This window comes from Zeugodacus cucurbitae, chromosome 5, assembly GCF_028554725.1.
Source record: "Zeugodacus cucurbitae isolate PBARC_wt_2022May chromosome 5, idZeuCucr1.2, whole genome shotgun sequence".
NCBI lineage: Eukaryota > Metazoa > Arthropoda > Insecta > Diptera > Tephritidae > Zeugodacus > Zeugodacus cucurbitae.
In genome coordinates this window covers 61,713,546-61,740,994 of record NC_071670.1, presented here as the reverse complement: position 1 = coordinate 61,740,994, position 27,449 = coordinate 61,713,546, and the positions used below count along the sequence as shown (strand labels likewise).

The following is a 27,449-nucleotide window of genomic DNA, read 5'->3' as shown; positions in this document are numbered from 1 at the left end:
TCCTGGCTCATATTTTTTCTTCGGTGGATTGAATAAGACAGCTGAGAGAATGAATCTGGTGGCGAGGAGACTCGCATTACTTCAGAGGTGATATCTTGTCTATCAAAGAACCAGCAGAAACAATCCTGTATTAAAGGAAATATGCCATATGAAGTGATGTAGAGAATCTAGACACTTTCTTTGTGTTCTATCAAGTAGTAACGGCTTTCATTAGTTTTTCGCTTGGAAGTTTAAATAAAGATATGAACTCTCCAACATTTAGAGGGAAGTTTACTAAGAGAGCGGAGGTATCAAATATAACTGGAATAGATCTTTGATTCAGGCTAATTCGTAAAATGAAAACTCGGCAATATTTAATTAAAAATCAAAAGGCAGAAAAGTGGCGCAAGTGCACGCAATTGTAACGGGCCAATAACGGTGCTTTTTGCTTTCACAGCAATAACAACAACAACAATATATTAAGAATCATACTTCTTCACACCTTGAAAGCGTTTTCTGCAGTTTCTTGCACAATTGAAAGTTATTCGAAAAGTTTCTTGAAAATTACTTTCTCAATGAGTTTATTTCCAGTGAAGCATGCGGATTTCTGGAGCAGAAAATATTCTCGCATGTCTGTTTACTGCCACTTACAAACACACACAATTCCACAAACTTGCATTTTTTTGTTGCAACGCCAGGCAATTACATTTTATTCTTCGCTTTACGCTGTTAAGCGTTTCATAATTCCATGTAACTAGCCGTACATATGAACCACAGCATTTCTCGCTTACAACATTTTATTAGCAGCGTGTAATCAGAGTGTGTGAAATCTTCAAATTGCAATCAACTTTTGCAACATGTTCATTACTGGCGAATATATCAACTTTTCGCCACCCCATTGCATCCTTGGACGCTGAGCAGGCAACTGCATAAATATGAGCGCCAACATATGCAGTCAGCTACTGTTGCGCTGCGGCACACACACACACACTCGCATGCTTGGATGGAACAACTCAAGTGACTTGAGTGCGCACTTGAATTTTCCCGTTATAAGCGTCCATCCACCCGATCGACCAAGTGTCGCTAATGCCTCAGCACGCCACCCGCCGCCCGCAAGCACAATTCTGCCAATTACGCGTAAACTATTACAGTTACAGTCTGAGGCGGAGCGGCGTTGAGGCGAGTCACCGGGAAGCCAAGTGTTGTTGGATGCGTTGATGGTGTTTCATTTGATGATAATGCTGGCACATTAAACACATTTTCCGTTCCGCAATATGTGAGTGTGAATATGAGCCAATCCAGCTGCTTGAGGTTGGGTCAGGCAGCGGCGAATTGAGAATAATGCAAGCAGTGCGAAGTTGATGCTTTGGAAAGCAAGCCAAGCAAGCTACCAGAGTTGTTGCCTTTGTTCTTGCTATTGTTGTTGTGGCGTCGTTGTGCCATATGAAAGTGCATGCAACACAATTTAAAGCGTCATTTAACTTGCTACGGATATCCACACACACACATACACGAGGGTGTGTGTGTGTATTTATAGGCATATTTGCAGTTTGTATCTTAGAAAGTTCCCCTGCCATTCGTGCACACACATACGCATGTTGCACACAAAGTTTGCAAAATTCTTGGACACCTATAAGCTGTACTTTAAATGTTAGTTATCATCACATATCTATGATTCTCCTGCGTGGCATATTACCATTAGAGTCATCATCATAAGCTATAAACCTTGACCCCCTTTTGGGATTACAATGAGCCAATTAAAATCCATAGCAATTAAAGTGGCTTGAATTGTGCCAGCTTCGAGTTTTGTCATAAATTAATAGGTTAATTACCGTTAATGATGATATGAAAGGGCTTAAATGCAAGAACTAATGTTGAGAAACAGTGTCTAATGAATGTTTTTGTTAACGGTTTTTGTAAAAGTGCAACGGTGATGAAATTTTTAAATGATAGAATATTTATTTTAACCCAGCCATGAGACTAATAACAAGTACAGGGTGGTCCATATAATTGTTTTTTTTTATCATTTAATTTGTGCTTTTTGATGGGGCCCATATTTCGGTGAAATAAAAATTTATTGATACCTTTTTGATATTGTAAAACGATTTTGCACTAAAAATTATATTTTGTGAAAGAAAAATCGTACCTGAAAATCAAGAAACGATACATCATCGAGAAGTCTTTGCAAATCTTGATAGAAACTAGATTAAAAAGAAAAATAAAAAATTCTCAAAATATAAGACTTGGAAAAATGTGTAAAAATTTAATACGAATCGTTGACTGATCGGACTACTATTCTACAAATTGAATAATGATTTTAGGTACCCGAATTGTACTAAACAATTTTCGGCAATATGAGACTCTCCCCTTAAATGTATGATGTATCTTGAATATTTCCGGCCTACAAGCGTTCAGCTTGTACCCATACCCGAAATGGTGATTTTATGAGTTCACAGAAGACGTAGGTTGTTATTGCGGTTGCAGAACCAGTAATCCAAGAGTAAACTTCTGCAGTATCCAAAGGGCTCTCAATAAGAATAACTATTCGTAAATTGGCTGGTCGGGTCTACGTATGCCAGAATGGAATCCGATTTGTATACTCTAAACAACCTAATTGCCTTTGATTCATTAAACAGTATTATATCTTAAAATGGAATTAAAAAATATATATATTGTACAAGCAGCACTCTGCCGGACCACATTTATATTCCCGTAGAAAAAAATTCTTAACCGGCCACTAAATTTTTAAATTTCATCAAATTACCGGCTTGGTGATGCGTCGGTAGCTTAGCAAGGCTATTTCCAGCAGCCAAAACAACATTAACAACGGAACATTTGAGATGCTCTCTATGATTAACGCAGAACTAAATAATAAGAGATTTCTTTGGTTTCACGTTCAAATTCTACACAAAATCTATTAGAATGAAACTACGGCAATCACTACACTACTTTATACACAACAGCTACAACAAATAGCAAAATATGCAACTACAAGTCCTAAAATATCAACGACAATACTTAAAAACCCGATAATGTTCAACTTACACAATTTACAATCCAATAAACAATTGCTTTAACCAAAAACACAAACACATTAGCATAAAAATTCTTGCTTTCCATTCCGATAAACCTGCGAACAAATCCGGTCAATTGTTGTTCCATGAATCGTTGACTTTGTTTCATGACTTTTCAATATTTTTCAGCAGGCAAACAGGAATTTGAATCAATAAAAACAGCACATATTAAAGTTTTCACCACTTATATTAAAAAATCTGTATTTTTTCTGTTTCCACTTTTCTGCCGTACGCAAATGCGTACAAACAACAAAATATACGCACAAAGAACAGAATATGTTCCAGTTTATAGACGGCGACCACGACGACCACCCTTCCTGCGTGTGGAATCTGATGGGATTGGTGTAACATCTTCGATGCGTCCAATTTTCATTGAAGAACGAGCCAACGCACGGAGCGCTGATTGGGCACCGGGTCCTGGGGTTTTGGTCTTGTTACCACCGGTAGCACGCAATTTGATGTGCAGAGCAGTGATGCCAAGAGTTTTGCACTTTTCAGCGACATCCTATAAAAACAAAAATACACAGTTAGTTTAAAGACATTAAAAACTCCAACGACAATACAACTTACTTGAGCAGCCAACATAGCGGCGTAGGGTGAAGCTTCATCACGATCAGCCTTCACTTTCATACCACCAGTGACGCGAGCAATGGTTTCACGGCCAGACAAATCGGTAACATGAACGAAGGTATCGTTGAAGCTAGCATAGATGTGTGCAACACCGAAAACGTATTCACCATCGCGCACTTGTGGGCCCAACGACACTTGGACTTCTTCCTTTTGAGCTTTAGCCTTTCTGGGTGCCATTTTTGTTTTGTAGGATCAACTGTAATTGAAATAACATAACATTGAAATTGAATTTGTCACTGCATAAGTTAAAAACACTGTTTTAAGTACACATTTATGATGGTGAATTTGTTTATCCAGTGCTAAAAGCTATACGCCCGTCAGAGGGCAATATTTATTTGTTAACATCCATTAACACAGTCAAAACCTTGGGGCCATTTTAAGCTTGTATTGCTTAGAAATTTACGCTGAAGCCTCACACACATTACTTTTCCAAACAAATTCACCATTTTTATAAATATTTCATAAAATTATTAAGAGCTTAAATAAAACACAGACCAATTGCGTGAACCGGATATTGAAAAAGAAAGGAATAAAGTCTTGCAGTTTTCAACTGTCAAAAGTGTCATTACCAGCGCAAATGTCAAAACTGCTAGAAAAACAGGGTTGCAAAGAACAATCACAGTGGCTGATTTGCATTACATTTAAATTTTTGTTTTTTAGTTAAGTGCTAATGTTGCTAATAAAAATAATTTATTAGGTAATATATCCCTTCATAAATTTATCGTTTTTCTACAATAACCCTTGATATCTTATTATATATAATATTTATATATGTAACACTTGATATTTCTTTCACTACCTAGTAATTGTTATGGATTACTCCATAATGGGTTCATCAAGAGTTTTGAAGTGCAAAGAAGATTTGGAAATTAGTTGAAGTATTGTAGAACCAATTTGAAGGCACTATTAGTCAGTAAATGAAAAATAAATTACTCAAAATATTTTGAATCTACTTTTTTATAATCATCCCATGTGTGAGAAGTTTAATTTTGAAGAATTTGTACTGTTTTTGGTACCACTCTTATACAAATCAACCATTTTAGGGGTTCAATTTCTATTTACTATCTATCTTGTCAAAAATTTAGTTAATAACAAAAAAATAATTAACTCTGTATGAATTTGTTTCGCAAAAGATATAACCCTGCATTTAGAATTCGCCGCAGTGCCATTTGTAGCTATCCCTTTCAAACAGTTTGTTATCAAACACATTCTTTTTCACTTGCACTCAGAGCAATCAAGCGAGAGGGAGATGATGATTTTCCTTTTCCCCAATCGCATCGATAATCCAAAGCCTTGCCACTGGTAAAACTATGAAAAACAATAAATGAAGTTTTATGCATCTAATTGTTATGGATTTTGCTTTGGATGCTGTTGTAAATAAAAATATTGACACTTAAATTTAGTATTAATTTATAATTTGAAAATATAAAATTGCATTTGGACAACATACACTAGCAAATGCTGAAAGTATTGACAATGTTTTTGAAAATAAATATTTTAAGGGATTTCAGGAGATTTGCAATTGTGATTAGTATTTCACTTTTTCATGCTGGCAGCATCACTCGACCGTATGAGTGTGTGTGTGTGCGTTTTGTGTTCCATAGAAATTTTGTGTGTGAAAATTTGGCGAAGAAAAATTGGAATTTTGGTGAAATTATCGCATAGAAAAACTGAAAAATGTGCAGAAAACTATAGCAGAAACTATTTAAGTATGAAGATGTTGAAGTGAAGTGTGAAATGGTGTTATGAAATGTCAAAAATATTGAGTGAGTGAGTGGATTGATTCTGCCTACGATTGTCAGGGGCACTCGTTCATTTTTCCCTTCGGTAGTAGAATTGAATAATTTTCTCAACTTGAATTATGTGAAAATCAACTAAAAACTTCAAAAGTGGTAAATTATTTATACAAAAAAGTCATGTGACTCCAGTAATTCGAATCGTCCAATAGCATTGTAATCGCCTGAAATTGTATATTATTTTAGAAGACGATTTTCAATGAAAAGGGGAAGGGGAATTTAGTTAGAAGTGAATGTTAATGTAAAGGAAAGCAAAAGTGTTGGAAGCATAGAGAAAAGGAGAAAAAAGAACTGGTCGCTCCATACAGCGAAGACAACAAAAGGCGAAGAACGAGTGGCAACAGTAATAACAATAACAACTGCCAGAACGTAAACAAGAACAAAGTTATGATTAAGGCGAATTGTAAATTTGTTGGATGACAATTGATAGCAAGAAAGTGAGCAAAAAAGAAACGAAGATAAGGAGTTGTAAAAGAATTGGAGAAAACGACTAGCAGCTGGTAGCTCAGCCGTTAATGCTGCTGCTGCGCTGCCTTAACTGTGCATAATATTATTTGTATTCTGTAGCTTCGCTGCCTTGCGTCATCGTAAACGTTGACGTTAACGTACGTTGTCGAACCCATCCGTACTGTTGGTTTGTGCTATCGCGCTTATTCGTAGCACGCAATCCCGTTTGGTCGCTTCTTGATTTGTTTTGCAGTAGTGTTCGTTCGTGTTATTGTCGTCGCGCAATGTTCCATGTTTCTCATGTTTTGGTAGGGGGGCAAATGAGAAAAAAAATTAATAAATAAAAAGTAAATCAAATATCCCCAACATTCGTGAAAGGCCGCGCAGACATCGAGGACGTGTTTGTATTCATCAACAACGGACATAAACGAGTAGCTCATCTCATAAGACTTGAAACATTAGTGTAGACCACTAAATGGACAAAATACATAGTAATTGTCGTGATCGTCACCGTCGTCGTAATAGTACGGGAATATCAGTCGGCAATTAATTTAAAATAAATTTAAAACAATACGGGTTGAACACTGTAAGCAGACTTGTAATATAATTGTACATATATATTCATAAACAATAACATATACATAAGTAAAGTTAATTAAAAACTTAAATTTATCTGCTAATGGATTAATTTAGACACATACGCACACACACACACAGACATAAGACTCACATATTTTAATTAACTACTCATACGAAAAGGTTAAATCATCCGTCGCGTCGCGAGTGTAAAACAACATACAAAAATTATAAAAGTGCTTGTTAATCACGTACGCAGCCCGCACAATTTTTGAGAAAATATTCTCGAAATAAAATCTGCATAATATTACCGAATACCTTGGTGTGTAAAAGACCAGCATCCTGGCGAACCGCAACGGTAACAACGGAAACGGTGGTGGTAGCGGTGGCGGCGGTAATAACGCTGCTGCTGGCGCCGGCGGTGGTGGTGGTGGTGGTAATGCAGCAGAGGGATCGCGACGTAACGGCGTTGCTGCAGCCGCTGCCGACAACGTTGCGGGGGGTGCTGGCGAGCAAGGCGCTGCAGCAGGTGCCGGAGCAGCTGAGTGGAATCCAGAAGAATTCGACCGTTTTAGCTTCGATGACTCTGTTCGTTTCGAAGAAGATTCACTCTGTAGTTGGAGCTCTGAGCCAGAATCATTATGTAATAACTGGCGAGGTTGGAAGAAACCCTCATGTTTCGGTTTGACCAACACAGTAACAACAGCCAGCGCAAGTTCAACGCCTGCTAGCAATGTAGCCCGGAAAGCTGACACTGATGGTGGTAAGTACATAATAATAAAAATGTGAATATGTATTAATATTTTACTGATAAATATGCAGTTATTTACTAATACATAGGCATATGGCGCGGAAATATTCGGTTTGCAGAATGTGTTGTTTAGATTCATTAAAGTGATATGAAAACTTTACTAATGGCATACTGTGCAAAATGTAAAATTTAAATGTGAAACCGAAGAACACGATATAATTGTGTTTTGAGATCATGTTCATCATTAAAGGTTTGTTTTTTGAATCACGAGTATCTTTTTTTTCGAAAATCATAAACAAATCTTTAGTTCAAAGCGAAGGTATGCTTAGTGTCGCGTTTCAACTTTATGGTTGTCATTTTAATCTCTCCGTTTCATTCAAAACAATAAAATAATACTAAAAATCTACCAAAAATAAAAAAATGAAAGTATTAAAAAAATGAAAAATAAATAAATTCGTATTTTATATTTGAAAAGATCTTTTTAAAAGGCAAGTAAAAACGCATGTGCAACTAGTTTTTGTGTATCAAATACAGTCTATCCTACAGACTATATACATTGTACGTGCAAATACTGCCTTCCCTCTATGCCAGGTCATTGCAAATGCAACAGTGCCTACACTGCATATAGCGCTGCTCCACAGCCAATTCCTGCCTCTTTGCAGGTTTTTTTTTTTTGAAAACTGAATCCGTAGAACGCCCGCAGCTCCTGCGCTTCTAAGGCAACAACATACATAGATATGTGCCTAGGAAACATGCATGTGTTTTTCATCTGCAAATGCAATGACAGTGGACGCATCCATACATTCGTACACGTTCATCCGGTTTATTTAAAATGCACAAATACAATAGTACTTTGTTGCAGGGCTAATGTTGGTGCCACATTTTGCTGTGTTTTTTGTTTTCTAGTTCATTGGCTGCATTGCTTGCGCGTTCTCACAAATATTGCAACATTTTCATTTTATTCTTTTTTTTGTTGCAATATTGCTTTGAATTGTCTAAAAATAACAAGTTGCACTGTGTCTTTTTTTATTTTTTTAAATATTTTATTGGATATTTGTTTGGTTTTTATTCCAGCTGGCTTCATGTTGTGCTGTTGCCTCCAGTGGTGGCAGCAAATTCGCTTATGTGCCTGTGTTTACAGCACTATTTCTTCCTTTTGGCATTGGAGTCGATGCTGTTTGTATCGCTTTGAAAAATCACGGCATGAAATGCGTAGTTCATATAATCCGCTGTGGTGTATGCATATACGATTTGTTTTTTTACTATTCTGCCTCTAATAGGGTAATAAGTGCTTATAGCGAATATGCCACATGTGTTCTCATCTACCTACCTATCGCTGCTTTAACCTCGGGCGTTTTATATATTTTTTTTTCACATAAGTTGCACATAGTGTTTCATTGTAAGTCCCTGTCTCTGTGACTGAGTTTGTGTGAGTTGAATCGCCTGTTCGGCATCACCTGTGACTTGTCCTGTTGCTGGTTTTGCCTGCGCCTTATACTGAAATTTCTACAGTGGCGATAAAAATAATAGCATTCTTAGGTTGAGAGTATTTTGTATGGGGGCTGCTGTAGTACTTCTAAACTACGAACCTTAATCAAAGCAGAAAGAATAACCCTGTACCATATATCCGCCCTTGGACAATCTGAAAACTGATTGAGATATATTTTATGCCGATACAATAACTTCTTGAGCTTCGATTCTTAATCGGATTGAGATCACAGGTGGATGACATAATCAACAGATCGTTTAAGCGATCTACGTAATCGTAACGAATTCAGATTTTTATCCGGCAAAAAACTCGCGTATTGAAGATTGTACTTTGGTTATGTCATTGTTTTGAAAATTTCATAAACTATTTAAAGTTCGGAACAGATAATCTTACGAATAATCATAACCTATAACTGTTCTCTCTTAATTTCTATTACCTATCTGTAAACAATGTAAATATAACCGTCTTAAGAGCTCCTGACTGTGACCCCTTTGGAAGTGATGGTGACTTTATCCTTCCTTGAATTTAATTTTTGAAACTTTTTTAGGTTAGGAATTCGTTTGTTAACTCAGAAAGTTTAAAACCCAAAGTTGCAATCTGTTTTTCTTTGAGAATGCCAAGAATGTTGTTGCAATGCTAGTTTTTTTATCCCGCACTGTAAATATCTATGGTACATATGAATTTGTAAGTACTATCGTTATTATTTCTTCTTTTATTTTCATTTGCTCCTCTTGTCTATGATATCTGTCTGTCTGTCTAGCTAGCTTGTTTACTGGCCATCCTAGTGCCTTGTTTGTTTTGGTGGTGTTGGTGAAGTTCGTGGCAGTTACAAGTTCTTGCCATTATTACCGTTTTCCAACTCTTAAGATAAAGATATCCAACCATGTTCAACACTGTGCCTTCACTACATGCCTTGCCTTGACTTGCTGCCTTTGTTTTGACCATTCTCTTGTCTGTTTTTATCTGTTTCACTATGTGTTTGTGTGTATCCGCGCTTCGACTGCTTTCCCTTGTATCCCCCTTCCATTGCGCAGCATTGAATATCTGCATCTTTCGCTGCCTGACTTGTTGGTCATACGCCATTTAACAATTGCCTGACTGTTCGCCAGTCTTTCAGCCTGTTGGCCTGCCAGTTTTCCGATGTCAAGAAACCATTTCAAGGATTCTCGCGCTGTTGTTTTAAATGAAATTAAAATGATGACATGATTGGGACTTTTTTTTAAACCTAATGTATACAGTGTACATATATATTTGTGAGTGTGTTTGTTGTTATGCTTGCAAGCTTCGTTCGTCCACTGCTTTACTAATTTGGTGGTTTATAAAATGTAAGTGGCTGTTTATTGATCTGTTGTTGTTGTTTTTATTGTGGTTGTGTTTCTTATTTGTTGCTTTTGTTGTTGCATATACTATAGATACTCTCGTTGCTTGCTGACAGTTGACCGGCTACTGTTGAAGAGCTAGATACTTAGTTGGGTTGTAGTAATCCTTTCAAATTATTTTCGAATATTTGTTGCCCAGAAAATATATTATTTTATAAATGAAATGATTAAATCGATTTGTGACATCTTAATATTATAAGCCGCCTTCCAATACCCGAAAATCCTTAGACCAGAACTTACCGATCCAGACAGGTCTGGGTCGCCGAAATAACAGCCCTTGGTCGGATCCGAAAATCCGAGTCAATCTCAGTGTAACGTAGAACCGGTTGTTGTGGGGTTTGCAGATCCTTCCTGCATGCAAAGAGTCCCCGCATAACAATAACCACCTCTTTGCATGCCCTTTAACCCTACTCATGTAACACCCCTTTCCCTTTGGTCCGACCCCATCGAAAGGCTCCTGGGCCTCCCGTTAGATGGCTTCGATGACAATTAGGCTAGGCTTGTCGTTTCAGGGAGGCCTGGGTAACCGCTACAACAACAACAACCCGAATATCCTTATAAGAGGCTTCTTCTAGCTAGAATTACTCTGTGAAGATTTAGAACCAAACCACGAATATTTGAAAAATGGTTCTAAAAGATTTTTTTTTTCATAACTCGGCTCGGGTTCTGAACTCGGCTTTGGTGTTCGCACATGTTACATGTTCTAGGACGTCTTCAAACGACTGCGACGGTTATAAGATCCTTTTCCTTTTCAAAAATACATTCAGATTATGAGGGATTTACGAGATTGGTTCGATAATTTTCATTAGGACTTCTTTCCGGATGCCTTGTATTCTCGTATGAGCTTCATAAAGATCCCACGAAGTTCCAAATAAAGTTTCAAGAGATCTTTAAAAACAAATTACACTCATCTACCTTTAAGAGTGTTCTAAATTTCGTATGAGTATACATTTAGTTTTCCATGGAAGTCACGCCACTATAGACTTCTTTGAACAATTCCGTTCTTAAATCTTACCTAAATTGTATAAGCATTTCCTTCATATAATAGAATAAAGAAATCTGCAAGTTTTCTATGGATATTTAGATTAAGTTTTCCACACATCTTATCTAAATTTAATAACGCCACTTCCGTGTGCACCGAGCGCCAAATGCCGAGCGAGCGCACATTGAACGCTGAATTGACCTGACCCGCTTCGATGGCAATCTTTGGCGCACTCTTTGGCATTGTTGTTGGCGTTGCAATCATTTTAATTGAGGTTGTCACCGTAGCGATTCATGCTTGGGCATGTAGTCATAGCCGTCGGAAGGCGAGGTGAACACCTCAAGAAAATTGAAACACGCGATAGCGGAAAAAAGTGCAATGAAGTGCAACGAAAGGGCTCGCTCCACACATTTAAGTGGCGCTGGCAAACTACACTATACGAGGGTTGCTGTGAAGATAATTTTCAGCGGTAGTCAGTTTGAGGTGGATCGTTGGAGAATAATTATGGATTTTTAGGTTACTCGATTAATTGAATTATAATTTTTCCGAAATAGTTATTATTTGATCGTATAGTACTTACAGCCCTAATACCTCGGATAAGACATTCTTGAGAAAGCAACTTTCCAGAGTGTCATCTCTTCCCATATTACTGGCTGGTGGTTCTTTAAGAGGCGGTAAGACTACATATCCCACTGTCTTCCTCCTGATTATAGCTCGTGTAACTGAACCTTTGATACGACCATGGTATCCATGTTTTCCAGGATAGTAGATAATCGGATAGGATATCGGGAATTGACCGAATAAAAAATTGATAAGGTTCAGTAGAGCCGGAAACGTAGAAGCAAGCTCGAGCATTTATTCAGATGACATAACCAATGAGATCGTTTGACAACAGGAATCATATCGGTAATTCTTCTTCTTGACTGGCGTAGACACCGCTTACGCGGTTATAGCCGAGTCCAAAACAGCGCGCCACGTATTCCTCCTTCTGGCAGTTTGGCGCCAATTGGTTATACCAAGCGAAGCCAGGTCATTCGAACAACATGACCTAGCCAGCGTAACCGCTGTTTTTTTATTCGCTGGACTATGTCTACGTCGTCGAATAACACATACAGCTCATCGTTCCATCGTCTGCGGTATTCGCCGTTGCCAATGTTTAAGGGACCATAAATCTTCCGCAAAACCTTTTTCTCGAAAACTCCTAGTGCCGTCTCATCGGATGTTGACATCGTCCACGCTTCTACACCGTAAAGTAGGACGGGAATGATGAGGGACGTGTAGAGTTTGGTTTTTGTTCGTCGAGAGAGGACTTTATTATTATCGGTAATTGGTCAAATATAAAACTGACAAGGACCAGTTGATCCAGAAACTAAGGAGCATAGGCCCGAGTTCTTACTTGTCTGACATATCTAATCAGATCTTTTGTCAACTGGGACCACACAGAGATGACGAAGCTAACTCTGAGCGCTCTTCGGCTTAGTTGGATCTTCTTTTCGAACTTCTTCCGCAGTCGAGAATTTTAAAATCCCTCTCGACCCACGTAGCATTATTTATGTTCATATGTACAGCTTTTTACCCGACATAACTTCTTATAAAGCGTTTATTTATGGCACAATTTATGGTTTATGGCTGCAAAAATGGCAAAAAGCAAAATGAACGCGAACACGCTAAAATAAAAGAACACAAAAAGAATTTGCTTTATTTTATTTTTTGACGTTGCTGTTGTTGTTGTTATGGTGGTTGCATTTACAATTTACTTTTTGTTTTTTTTCATCGTTGTTGTTGCGGCGGTTATGATTAATTGTCGAATTTGTATAAACGACGGAGGTGAGTCCACACACACACACCAAAAGTAACAACTGCAACAACAAGAACAACAGTCAGCTGTGCCAAAATGCGTACAACCAGTAGCTGACACGCTGACAGCCAGTCCGGCGAGGCAGTCATTCAGTCAGGCAATGTTGCATTGGTGGGCAGTCAGGCGCTTTGGGCGACAAGCGACTGCAAGCACGCAATCATACAGACTTACACATACATATACAATTGTATGGACGTACGTGCGTGAGGCCACGACCTGCACGTGCTAACGACAGGCAACGAACACTGCCGATCCGAACACAAGGCGGGGACGAAGACAAAATGGCAACAAACAAGCTTGTGTTTTGTGGAGCAAAAAGCGAAGGACATAAAGGTAGAAGCATACATAAACAACAACAACAACAACAACACACGCTACAACAACAAACAACAGCGAAAGTTCAACTTGTGTTTGGTGTTCGGGTGTGAGACCATAAAAGGTTCAGCAACGACACCAGCTTGCAATTTTGTTTGTTTCCATTCTTTTTGTTGTTGTTGCTGTTGTTGTTCTTGTTGCTTTTGCTGTCGTTGTCCGATGTCGCCGTCAGCTTGACTTCACCACTGGATGGCGTGCAATGGTGCGCAACAACGATGACACAGCGTGTTTTGTTGTTGCTATCAATTGGTGAAGTTTTTATTGTTGTTGTTGCAAGGGTTTTGCTTTATTGTTGTTGCGCTTCACACAAATCTCTGAATATGTATTTTTAAGTTTCGCCAGTACGCTTTGTTGTCACAAGTGGCATTGTTATTGTTGTTGTTGCTACCATCATTGTTGTGATTTTGTTGTTATTGTTTGCTGTTGCTTTTGCTGTTATCGATGGCTATGATGGTGGTGGCAACGCCGTCGTCATCGTCACTGTCGCACTTGCTTCGTGTTGTTGTTATTGTTTGTATGAACCAAGTTGCGAAAAAATGGAAAATAAAAAGCGAAGAAACTGTTGAAGACGACGATGAATAATGGTGCCACTATGTCTGGACTTAACCGAAACAACATGTGTTTGTTTTCGTTGCTTACTCACTGTTGTTGCTTTTGTTGTTATCGAAACGCACAGCGCCACTTATTGGCACACACACACACACACTCAGACGCAGGCACAGTCAGACAGAGAATTAAACTTACGCATACACGCGCTCATAAATATGTGCTTTTTTGCATTGCCCCACTGCCCTTTCGCCCCACTCGCTTCCTGCGCTCGCTTCTTCGCTCTTTGGCGCTACACCACACACACATACACGCTCTCGACCCTTATTTCATTCTCCTTGGTCCTTTGTGATTTCTGCTCTTTTGTTTGTTACGCTTCGTCGATAACGGCGTCGCGCATTTTCAGTGGAATTTGTCTGCTTTAATTAAAAGGATTGCAAATTTCATATCGAGCACACATTGCAGCCATTTAATTAGCCAGCCAGCGTCTTTGTTAAGTCTTTCATCGCTGTTGTTGTTGTTGTTTTATTTGTTCTTGTATTGTACATGCGCGTAGGCATATATGTATGTAGATCCATATATACAGGGTTGCATTGTTAATTAACACATCCCTTCAGTTTCAAAACGAAATTTTAACCATATTTGTTGCGAAAAAAGAAATTTGGTATTTCACAGATAAAAAACATGAACACTCATCTTCTCGATAGTCTCTTAAACCGTCTTTGGACTAAATAGGCCATTGAAAAGTAAAGTCTTCTCTCGACAAACATAAACCAAACTATACAAGTCCCTCATCAGTTACGCCCTGCTTTATGGTACAGAAGCGTGGACGATGTTAATATCCCAGGAGACGGCACTAGGAGCTTTTCGGAGAATGGTTTTGCGGCAGATTTATGGTCCTATTTACATTGGCAACGATGAATACCGTAGACGATTGAACGATGAGCTCTATGAGTTATTGGCCATTGACATAGTTCAGCAAATAAAAAGTCAGCGGCTGCGCTGGCTAGGTCATGTTGTTCATATGAAAGCGCTTCAGCTTTGAAAGTGTTCGATGCAGTACCCGCTGGTGGAAGCCCAGATCCACTCCGCTGGAAAGACCCAGATGTAGAAGGACCTGGCTGCACTTGGTATCACCAAATGGCGCCAAACAGCGGAAAGGGGGAGTAAATTCGACTAAAACCGCGTAAGAGCTGTCTACACCAGTTAAGAAGTGAATGTGAAGACAAGTTCCTTTCTGCTTACTTTTTCTCAATCTAGAAAAATTTTCTACAGTTTTCATCAGCTGGTTCCGCAGAGTTTTCATCAATTCTGTTGTTTGTTGCGTTGACAGTCTTTAACCGGATTAAGATCTCGGGTTCGTTCCGTGTATTTGTGCTTAACTGTGAAGTGACAAGTACTCCAAATAACTTCGTATAATGTCATGGTCTCCGCTTCTTTATCTAAAGGAAGTAAAAAAAAAACAAGGTGTGCTTAAAAGATTATATTTGTGGGAATCGTTAGCCCATACTCTCCAATGGTGGTTCTTTGAGAATTTCACTTAATTTGGCTTTTCACATTTCATTCGACAAAAACGTAGCAGGTCCTATTTAAATCCATATCCATACTAGCCCGAATGTTGTTTTGTGGACGGGAAGTTTTCGCGAAAGAATAGTGGAAAGAGTTTGGTTAGGTTAGTTTGGGATGCAGATCATTGCGTTTGAAGTCGCACCGGGTACCACTTGGACTGCTGAAATTGCTGATCCTTTGTGTTATCAATGAAAAAACTCATTTGTATAGATCACGACGATCTTCACTTATCAACAACGTTTTTAGGGGTCTATATCCTACGGATCAAAATGACTCTCACTTCGACAAAATGTTTAGGGTCTTACACAATTTCTCGGCTAATATCAATGCCAGTCGAAACGGTGGGTTCGCCGAAGGTATGCCTACTGTGATGCTTCGACCTCAGCCTGCCGAAAGTCCATCGATTCCACCTCACCTTCTTCCATACAGCTTTTAGGTTGCCCATCTCAAAATAAAAAGGTGAAAAGGACAGAATGTACTGTCTCTTCAAGAAAGACTTGTTTACAATTACATTTTCTTTGAGATTTTGTTTCTTTTATGACGCAGTTTCGCAATCTTAACTCTGTAATTTTGATTTTGGATTCTATTATGCAATGCCGTCTCCATAATTTTCGATCGCTCTTCTGATTAATTAGATCCGTTTTTGCTTCTCAAACTTGACTGAGAGATCTACAATTAGTAAAACATATTGCAACTTAATAAAGAAGAAGATGTCTACAACTAACGGTTCATGCATAAATACCGTATAATTATATCTCTTGTCCCGCAAAAGCGAAAATTTTTAACCTTCTCAGAAACTCTTACTGACTCTCCGCAGCATATGTAAATGACAATGCTCTACTATTAATTTCCAAAGAAAGACGTTATAGCTGCAACGGCAGTGGTGAAAAAGACACACCACACCACACACAACAGAAAAAATGCATAAATACGTACGCGTACATTGAAGTAAAACCTTTTTTCCGGTCATTTGATAAACTCCACCGACAACTGTTGCCTGCCTGCCTGCAATGCAATGCAACATATGTATTTACCAAAACGGAAGACAAGTCAAGACCACCGCTTATTGTTTGTTTGTTCGGCCTGTCTGTCCGGCCGGTCGTCCGCCTGCCTCGACATATAATTCAGGCAATTGCTTGTTCCAAAGTATCACTTACTCACTGCCAAGCCAAGTCAACCCAGTCGTGTTACGCTCGTTGTCGTCCTGCCCCATTTCCTTCGCAGTTAGCCCTTTAGCTTCACCTGTTTGTAAGTGCGGCGACACATTCACTGTCTCACCCCTCACCGATGCGTTGTTTTTATTTTTTCTTCCCGCGCGGCACACTCGCCTTTCTGTTGGCTTCTCGCATAGTCGGTCCTGCAGGCCAACAGCTACTCACGCTCGCTGCTAAGTGCCTTGTATCGGTGGTTGGCCGACCGGACTGCCCTTGTTCTGTGCCATCTCAATTTAAAATACCCGTTCCGTACCTTCGTCGTCGCTGCGAATGTTTATCGCCACGTTGTTGAGTTGTTGTTGCTTGTATTGGCTTTTGGACGGACGGACGGACGGACGGACAACAACATGCAACAGTCACATTGCGTGCCACTTAAAGGTTGTTAGTTGCGCATTACAGACATTCTTACATTGTTATCTTTGTTGTTATTGTCTATCTTTTGTGTGTTACCCTGTTGACTAGCTGTCCGGCTGCTTGACGTTTCAGCCAACTGACTACTTTGACTGCTTCACCGGTTATTGCTATTTTGTTCGTTTGCTATTCTTGTTGTCTGTCCGTTCGCTTTCGTGTTGTTGCCTGTCGCACGTTTGTTATCTTCGAAACTTGTCGTGTCAACATAACCAAAAACTGAAAACCAAATATTACATTAACAAAAAACAAAAATGCAAAACTAAAAAACAAACAACAACAATAAACATACAAGGGTAGTCGGTTAAGTTAGTGACTTTTTGAGTGCTCCCCCTAACCTCAACAGCAACATGGCAGCTGCTGTCAAACGTCTATAATAACCTAGGTAAAATTGTGGGTTGCCTTAAATTATGAAGGAAGCGAGGAAAAAGGGAATTATTTTGCTTAATAATTGCTCTTTCTTGCTTCTAATTGCCCCTATGCTCTCTCATTGAGACTGTTGGGTAGTTGTGTCACTAATGTTAAAATGAAAATTTTAATTTTTAAGGCTTTAAAACTAAAATGTAAATTTAATTTTACAGCAATATTTGGATTTTGGAATATTGGAACGTTTTTCCTAGATCCTCTGTAGAAAGAGTATTATGGAGATTAGTTGCAAACCATAGTAGACATCGTCGCGTTATCAGGGACTATACATTCAAAAATAGTATATCAGTGACAATGAGATTAATAAAAATTTTTTCTTCTTGGAAATGTATGCGTAAGAAAGTCAAAGTGAGACATTGGCATTTGGGATCAAAGGAAGGGGATCGTCTGTCAAGACAGTTAATGGGTAAAACTGGAGGTGATAGCCATTTGAGTCAATAATAATAATAATACTTTTACTGCTGGCAAATATCGATAAAATTATCGATTAATTTTTGTATAGTTTTTCAGATAATTATCGATAACTTTCCCCAATTAGTATAGATGAGAGGAAAAAGATTATTTATGTACAAAAGCTATAAGCGCCAAACTGTGAATATCACCAACAACAAAAATATCGATAAAGTTATCGATTAATTTTTGTATTGTCTTTTTTTGATAATTAACGATTAGTTTTTCCAACTAGTAGGCATGAAAAGAAAGAGACGATTAATGAATAAAAACAAGAGATAACAAACTACTGATAATGCCGGCAATAATACTGTTATCGTTGATCAGAAATGCGATAATGTTATCGATATATTTTTAAATTAATTTTTCCTGGAAATTTTCGGTAACCTGATTATCATGCTAATTGTTACCGTTGTCCAGAAGTTCGATCACGTTATCGATATATTGTTTTTCTGGATATTATCGATAATGTTCAACATCTTGAAAGAAAACTAAATTTGCTTTACTATTAATTTCGCTGATGTCTTGAAATTCGATAATGTTATCGATATATTTTTATACCATCGGTTTTCTGAAAGTTATCGATATCTTTCTCCATAGAGTACAAATGAGGAAATTATGAACATTTTTTACAACCTATTGATAGCCATCAATAACTTCAAAAAAAGAGGAACTATCGATAGTTATTTTTACAACTGTTCCTAGAAATAATCTTTTAACACACAAGATATGAAAAAAATAATCAATAGTGGTGAGAGAACTGAGTAAATATCATCTATAGTTTAAAAAAAATTTTTCTTCGACCAATCAAACTTTCCTCGTATCAATAAAAACTATTCAAAAGGTTCAAGTTCGCGAAACAAACGCAGATGTGCAAGTGTCCCATCGATTGACAGTACTACACGAACTTATGCATGTACTCATATACAAACATACATATACATAGTATGTAAGTATGTAGCATCTTTCCAAAACCATGTGTGGGTTTGTGCGTTTTTTTGATGAAAGAATAAACACAACACAACCGCTGCTTGTTTGTTGAGGCATCCACTGGAGCAGACAGCCGCGTGGCACGAATGCCTTGCGTCCATACCCTTGCATGTACCACACAGCCACATTTGCGTGCATTGTGGGTACACATGCATATGTGGATATGTTTTTATTTACTTATGACTTTGTAGACACGCTTGTTTGTAAATTTTTAGCAAATAAGTCATTGGCATGAATAAGCGTTTGACCGCGGAGAACTACAAAATTTCCGATGAACATATGCTTGTATGTATGTATGTATAGAGACTTATGAATGCAAAGTGCAATTAACTCCTTTTGTTTACCGTTGCTCTTTTGGTACGGTTATTTGCTACACCTTGAGAAACACATTTTGAGCATTTAGTTTCCCAATTCCTTGAAATGCCAATAAAAATATTGAGATTTTTAAAGATTTTACTTTTAATTTAAGGAATTTGTGGTTTTCTCAAAATATAAATTGTTTTCTGTTACTGTTTTTTCTTTGTGTCGAGTATGGTAGATGGCGCTGTGGATCGGTTTTTATAATTTACGATTTTTTTTTTCCTGAAAATTTGTATAATTTTCAACTTTCTTAAGCTTAGTAATCCATTTTTCATCCCTAGTAAAAGTTATACTTGATTAGATTTAAAAGCTCACTTCATTAAATTTTGTTGTAAAAACACCAAAATTCTAATATTAAAAAATTTATGTTAAAAAATCGAATTTTTCCGGAGGAAAATATTTTTTAAATAAATTATTCTTTGTTTCTTATAAATCATCTGATTAAATTTGTAATCTTCTGAAAAAAAAAACACCATAGTCCACTCATCAAAACGTCCTGAGTTTGATATGTGTGTCAAAAGTAGCGAAATAGACGACATATGGCGCTCGAAAATACAGAAACGGCCCAAGATCGTAATTTCGGTTTAATAAAAATCAGAAATTGGTGCAGTATTATCTCTGTAGTGTGTCAGAGTTTCTTCAAGGACAAGGACAATTTGTTGAAGCAGTGACATTTTGAAGTCCTCCCTAACCTCAAATACAACACAGTTCACAATTAGACTAAAAACTAATTATGGAAGACTATGAAACTGACTAAGAATACATGATTAAAAATAGAAAAATAATAATTTATTAAATTATGCTTAAAAAAATTAAACAAAAATATATATATGTTTTCCTTTTTTTAAAGACGTCTCTTCACTCACCGAACTTGCTGCACGCTGTGTCGCCTCATATATCCCCTTCGAATTGGTCGAACATGTCTATCCGCCCGTACCGGAGCAATTGCAATTGCGTATTGCTTTTTGGAGTTTCCCCGACAATGAGGAGGATATACGCCTGTACTCGTGCTTGGCCAATAGCTCAGCGGATGAATTTAATCGCGGCGATCAACTGTTCAAGACACGCGCCGTCAAAGACACACTACAAATCGGTTTGTACTTACTTTTATTTAATTAAATTTCCATGAGAATAAATATAACAATTTTGCTTGCTTGCAGGTTTTCATTTATCCGCCACTGTAGTGGTACAGATGCCACGTGGACACTTCAATGTGGCCGTCACCTTCGATCGTAGGCGCATCTCGTCGTGCAATTGTACTTGCACATCGTCCGCCTATTGGTGCTCGCACGTGGTCGCCGTCTGTTTACATAGAATTCATAATGTATGACAACCACAAATTTATTAAAATTCACTTTATTTTATTTTTAATGATTTCTTGAATTTTCCTTTTTTGTGTGCAGCCCCTAGAAGTATGTTTACGTGCACCCGTCTCCGAATCATTGACGCGTCTACAACGCGATCAATTGCAGAAATTCGCGCAATATTTAATCAGCGAATTGCCGCAACAAATACTACCGACAGCGCAACGTTTGCTCGATGAGCTGCTCAGCTCACAGCCCACTGCCATCAATACAGTGTGCGGTGCGCCTGATCCGACAGCTGGTGCTTCTGTACACGATCAGACTAGTTGGTATTTGGATGAAAAGACATTGCATGCTAATATTAAGCGTATTTTAATTAAATTTTGCCTACCGGCACCCATAGTTTTTAGGTAAGTTCGAAAGACCACACTTTATTCACACATTATTTTTGTCTAATTTTTATTCTTTCTTTCTTCTCTTTTCAGCGATGTAAATTATTTAACAAACTCGGCACCACCAGCGGCTGCCGAATGGAGTTCACTACTGCGTCCGTTGCGTGGTCGTGAACCCGAGGGTATGTGGAATTTGTTATCAATCGTACGTGAAATGTATAGACGTTGTGATCGTAATGCGGTACGCCTGTTGGAGATCATCACTGAGGAGTGTATGGTGTGCGATCAAATATTGATATGGTGGTTCCAAACGAAATTATCACTGATGATGGGCTCGCATGGGCATAGCGGCGGTAAACACTCGAATACACATTCGAATTCGACAGCCCTCCAGCATGCATGCAGCTCGCTGTGCGATGAGATTGTAGTGTTGTGGCGTTTGGCGGCGCTAAATCCTGGTTTAGCGCCCGACGAACGGGACATGCTGCATGCACAGTTCACTGCATGGCATTTGAAGATACTCGATCGTGTGGTGAAGTGTCGCATGATGCCACCGTCGTATAGCAATAAGCACCAACAGAATTCAAGGTAATGTTAAGTGGTTTGAGAAATTGTAAACTTATTTTCGACTGCTGAAGTTGTAATCATTAGAATTACTGTAATCATTATCGTTACGATTAACTCCGATCTTATGATCCTACTTTTTAAATATAATGATTTAATAATATTTATTTTAAATTAAATTCAATTACATTGTAATCATTGAATATTTGAAATTACAATTGCTGTAATCATAATTACAATTAATAATTAATGTAATTGTAATCAGAATTACAATTATCATTATTAGTAATCAGAATTACAATTATAGTAATCGCATTCCTGAACATTGTAATTTTAAGGTTACAGTAATTGTAATGCCATACAAAAATATTTAATCAATACAGTAATCGTTAACTCTAGTAATCACAATTCTAAATTTCTATATCTTCATAATAAAGAACTACTCAAATAATTAATCTTATAATTCTTCATCATAGATCTGATGCCGAAATGTTTGTTGGTTTCAAGCCAGCCATCGAAGCTTGCTATCTGGACTGGGAGGAGTATCCAATACCGGGCATTACACATACGCACGATACGAATCCCATATATTATAGCCCTTTCACGTGTTTCAAGCACACCGATTCGAAAAGCGAAACGAATAATGGCCAACTAAATGCTACACAAGCGGTAATGGCAAACAACAAACATTACAACTACATCAGTTCATCGACGGATCATGGCGCACGCGGCACGTTCAAACAACGTCACGAGCGTCTCTTTGTGGAACGCTTCTACATTTCGTCCAGCAATAATTCGAGTAACTCCTCAAGTGACAGCGTACATGCGCGTCTACATCAAGGCTCCAGTAATGTTAATGCCGCTGCAACGGATGGCTCAAGTGGCAATGTTGGCGCAATGGTCGCAGGCGCCAGCAACGCCTTGGCTAATGTAGAGGTTGCAAATAGTTTACGTATAGATGCGGGACCAAGTGGGAGTGGTCATGGTGGTGGCAGCGCCGGTGGTGGCGTACCGGGTGGTGGTGTCACCATTAACAGCATCAGCGGTCCTTCCGCTATAGCAGATTTGCCACGCTTACCGATGAAAAGTGTCGGCGGTAGTGGTGGCAGTGTTGGTGTCGGCGTCGGCAGTGGTGGCGGTGATGGCAATCGTTCCAGCGCAAGTAGTGAAGGTTTTTGCGAAAATGAAGACTTTGGCGGCGACAGCAGTAGCAACAATCTCTGTGCGGATGGTGGCCAAACACTTGATCCGTCACATGCATCCATTGTGGGATCCGCAATGCGTTTGGAGTCAACGGATCCACAACGCACGTTCGCCGCACTGGGCTCCGATGTACCGGTCATGGGTGTTGTTGGACCGAGCGGTGCGTCTTCATATCATATACAAACTACCACTTCACTCTCATCTGACACTTCATCGTCTACTTCAAGTTCGTCATCGAACTCATCATCGTCATCGATGTTAATGGGTGCGGCCGGCATAGATACCACACCCGAAATTACAGCAAAAAGTAATAGCAACAAGCTAATATCTGTAGGAGATGTTAGACGTTTATCGAAAGATGAATCATTTCCCTCGTCATCTGATGAGTTTAACACACAAGATTCGCCAACTGCAGTTAAGCCAGACGAGCTAACGGCAGTGGCGAGCACATCTGCGGCCGCGGCGGCTTCGTCAGCGTTAACGGCGCAAGTGTCAACAGTTCCGTTACCAATATCAAATGCAAATAAACAAACGCTGCCCGCTAACACATTCACTGCTAATGTGCATGCCGCAGCTGCAGCAACAGCAGGAAATCAACCGTTAGCGTCCACCTCAAACGCCGCACAACAAATGGGTGCCACGGGTGGCAACGAGAAGCCGCACGTCTTCTCGAATGTACGTCCCACTGAGGATGCTTGGGACATACTTTTGGCGCGCTCAGAAGGTCTACATGCGCACGGTCATGGGCGAGAAGCGTGCATATTAGCTGTACGTTTGGCTGAAGAAATGTTGGCAAATCCACCCAACTTAATGGTGGAACTACCGCAGATGCCGAAGCGAAAAGGTAAAAATAAAAACATAAATCCCATTTCACATCATCTAACTGTGCTGGCGTCGTCCACTTTGGCAAAATGTGCTTTCCTGTGTACGGTACTGTCGGAGAACTCGGAGCACTATCACATTGCATTCAGAATTTGTCTGTTCGCATTGGAAATGCCACGCCCACCGGCCAGCACAAAACCGCTCGAGGTTAAATTGGCCAATCAGGAAGCTGACATACTCATGCTACTGCGGAAGATACCACTTAACGAGCCGGAGCTTCAAGTGATACGTGAACGCGCTGAATGCCTACGTAACGGCACTTTGAAATCACGCGGTGAAGCATTGCTACCCATAAATTTGGCTACATTCATATTTGATGCGCTAGTTATGCCCGTGATAATTATTAAAGAGCCTCGCACTTCCCCACTAGGCCACATGTTGTATCGTCCGCGTACTGACGAAAACTTGGGTTTCGAAGCCGCTGTAGCCGCTTTGGGACTAAAAGCCAACGTCTCGGAAGCTGAGCATCCGTTGCTGTGCGAGGGCACACGCCGTCAACGTGGCGAACTGGCATTACTTCTGCTCTGTTGCTACAAAGATGAACCACGTAAAATCGCCAAGATCATGGAGAAACTACTGGATCGTGAGATACATGTTTTGTTGAAGACACCTTTGCTGCCAGCCTATTATTCGAACAACCCGCCGGTCCGCACCGCTGCATCGTCGATGTCGCGTCGTGAGGAGCATGAATATGCCAATGCCATCAATGGTGGTGCACACAATGCCAACCCGAATGATATGTTCCCATCAGACTACGGTTCTGTAGGTGGCAATAGTCGGCCGCATAGTTCAACCAGCGCGGAATTAGAGGTAGGCATGAGTGCGCTGAGCGTTTCGTCGTCACAAGGCGGCGGTAGTGGCACGCAAACCAGCGCTACTGGCGGCAATCAACCGTTGAACGGTTCCAGCGGTCAAACAAACGTCACTAGCGGCGCCACCAGCCGCAGCAAGGATAGTCGCTACAAGGGCAAACGTGCTTACCCGTCGATACCCAATCAGCCATCGGAGGCCAGCGCTCATTTCATGTTCGAGCTAGCAAAGAATCTGCTCATTAAAGCCGGTGGCAATTCATCCACATCGCTTTTCACCCAAGCCACCACCAATCAAGGTCACCACGCTCCACATCGTGCATTGCATATATGCGCCTTTCAGCTGGGGCTCTATGCGCTAGGTTTGCACAACTGGGTCAGCCCCAATTGGTTGTCGCGCACCTACTCATCGCACGTCTCTTGGATACTGGGTCAGGCGATGGAAATCGGCGCACCCGCCATCAGTTTTCTCATCGACACATGGGAGGGTCATTTGACCCCACCCGAGGCCGCCGGCATGGCCGATCGTGCTTCACGCGGTTGGGACAACAATATGGTATATCCGGGGGCTGAACTGGCGTTGTCAGTGCTACCACACGCCGCTGCACTGAATCCCAACGAAATTCAACGCGCCATCTTGCAGTGCAAAGAACAGAGCGATCACATGCTTGAGCGCGCCTGCATCACCGTTGAGAATGCCGCCAAGGGTGGTGGTGTCTATCCGGAAGTGCTATTCCAAGTGGCACGTTACTGGTATGAGCTGTACGGTCATAACACACCGAACAATGAACACGAACAACACGACGATCAATTAGATCATTCTGCAGTTAGTCTGAGCGCGCTCATTGAGTCGCAACAACATCATGAAATGCAACAACAAATGCAGGCGCAAGTGCAGGCACAACAGCAGCCGCAAGGTGGCATGGTCGGTCCACCGCCGGTCATGCCGACCGCACCACCGGGTGGTCCCAATGCACCCGGTCAGGTTGTGGTCAGCACAGCGCCCCAACCCTTCCAACAAGGTGTCGCCACATTGGCACCCATAGCCTTGCCACCATACCCGCCGTATAGTTTTTGCCAAAATCTATACCATCACAATATCACCACCTATCCGGGTAACCAAATGCAAATGTACATTTCAGCCGGACCACCGCCCCCACAAGCATATCCCGGTTACCAGCCAACACAAGCGCAACAGCAAAATGCGTCCGCCATGCAGCCGAGTGGCTCTGCGCAGCCAAACTCACCGTATGTGCATCAACCGAATGCGCCGAGCGGTGGTTTTCCACCACAAATGCCACCTCAACAGTTGCAACCACAGGCATACCAAGGGATGCAGTGCGGTGCTGGTGGCGCGCCACCTACCGGTTTCATGCCACAACTCGGTCAAGGTGGACAACCGCAAATACCGCCACAAAACATGCAGAAGGTTGCTGCAGCTGCTGCCGCTGCCGCCGCCGCTGCAGTGTACTTTGCGCCACCACCGCATCAGCAAGCGCCACCGCAGCATCCCGCACAAGCAGCGGCAGCCGCCAACGCGGCTATGGCGCAACATCAAATGCGTCAGCAACAGCAGCAAGGCGTTTACCCGCCGTTTGTGCCACAGCCGTCGGTCCACGCGGCACCACCACAACCACCACTGCGCCAACGACATCCACACCAATTCACGTAAGTGCCGCAACGGTTGTTCGGCTAGATTCTTTATAAAAAATATGATTAAATTTATATTTTTCATCTGCAGTTCAACACAATTGCGCTATCTACTCGCCGCCTACAATGTGGGCATGTTGGCTATGGAGACATTGGCGCGTCGCGTGCATGACGACCGTCCGCAAGCGAAGTATGCACGCAATCCACCGTATGGTGAGGATGTCAAATGGTTGTTGCGCATCTCCAAGAAGCTGGGCACACAATATCTGCATCAGTTCTGCGTCTGCGCCGTCAATTCGATTGTCAGTCCGTTTGTGTTGCACGATGTAGCCATCGAATCGGCACATTATCTGGGTCGCAACAATCACCAGTTGGTAATGCAGCATTTGCGCTCGGCTTTGACACCGCTGGTGCAGAAGTGCCAACAAATGTAAGTGTGATCGTTTTTATAATGAAGATATATTTATTAATATTTCCATCCACTTATAGGTACATTCAGTGCATACATCAGAAGTTATACCATCTGACGCAGGCTGACTATGAGGACTTTGCAAGCATCATCTTAGCGGCGCGTGCCGCCTTTCAAATTACACCCGAAGGCAGTGCGCAATTCAAGGATTGGCTGCAATCGATTAAGAGGTGAGTAAAAGTGATTTAGTGCTAATTTTTTAGGCATTCTATTTACGAAGATATCTGCGGGTCAAAGGTCAAAATGTTGGTTCCTTGGTCGTTAAAGTTTGAGTTTATAGCTGAAATAAATATGTAATGAAAATTGATGTCAAACAGAAAGTATTCCGGATATCTGTATTTCACTCATTTTTTTGTAATAGTGTTGCCACCTGTAGAAAAAACTAAAATTAAAAATAAATCAAAATGTGTCCGAAAACTGAATAGTTTACGTTAGTCTTTCGGAAGGCTCAAAAAAATTATAATTTAAAAGAGAGTTGCCACCTGAGCGAAAAATAAATTTATATTTAATTTTTTTATTTCGAAAAATAATTGTTTATCTTCAAGCTCCAATATAAAAAATTACAATTCTTAATTTTCTCCCTCTTCCCTCTAGATCGAAATCCTGCAAGAAGGAATTGTGGACGCAAATCAATGCAGCACTGCAAAGCAATTCCAAATGACAAAGACTTGATTCATTTAGTTTATCGCATTCAACAACAACAGCAACAAAAATCGACAATTACTTTTCCACCAATAATAATAATTCAACGACTTCGACAACAACAGCGGCAGCGAGTACAGCCAACGCCCCCCACAATACATTGGACAATGCAACAACAACAACAAAAAATACAATTGAAAATAGCACCAACGCGAATGCTGCAAACATAGCGACG

The 27,449-nt window shown here is 40.2% G+C and overlaps 2 protein-coding genes and 2 long non-coding RNA genes across 4 annotated transcripts; 2 read left to right on the top strand and 2 right to left on the bottom strand.

Moving 5' to 3' along the window:
- Positions 1-3,221: 3,221 nt before the first annotated feature.
- LOC105208924 (40S ribosomal protein S14a) lies at positions 3,222-4,263 on the bottom strand. The gene is made up of 3 exons (XM_011179024.2): positions 4,179-4,263; positions 3,624-3,879; positions 3,222-3,558 (listed from the first exon to the last, which is right to left on the bottom strand). The coding sequence occupies exons 2-3, from the start codon at positions 3,858-3,860 to the stop codon at positions 3,340-3,342; spliced, it is 456 nt and encodes a 151-aa protein (XP_011177326.1). The 5' UTR covers positions 3,861-3,879; positions 4,179-4,263; the 3' UTR covers positions 3,222-3,339.
- An 806-nt stretch (positions 4,264-5,069) lies between these two features.
- On the top strand, positions 5,070-6,651 carry LOC128921862 (uncharacterized). Its single transcript, XR_008471174.1, has 2 exons — positions 5,070-5,575; positions 5,666-6,651. It is a non-coding gene; the product is annotated as an uncharacterized LOC128921862 (long non-coding RNA).
- Positions 6,652-6,832: 181 nt separating this feature from the next.
- LOC105208926 (zinc finger SWIM domain-containing protein 8 homolog) lies at positions 6,833-27,386 on the top strand (the record flags this gene model as incomplete). The annotated part of the gene is made up of 9 exons (XM_011179025.3): positions 6,833-7,265; positions 20,150-20,392; positions 20,460-20,623; positions 20,703-21,013; positions 21,089-21,583; positions 22,036-26,121; positions 26,195-26,533; positions 26,593-26,742; positions 27,167-27,386. Coding segments are annotated over 9 exons (6,288 nt in total), but the record flags the coding sequence as incomplete, so codon positions are not given.
- Positions 13,806-17,379, bottom strand: LOC128921863 (uncharacterized). The gene is made up of 3 exons (XR_008471175.1): positions 16,194-17,379; positions 15,393-16,120; positions 13,806-15,324 (listed from the first exon to the last, which is right to left on the bottom strand). It is a non-coding gene; the product is annotated as an uncharacterized LOC128921863 (long non-coding RNA).
- Positions 27,387-27,449: the final 63 nt, after the last annotated feature.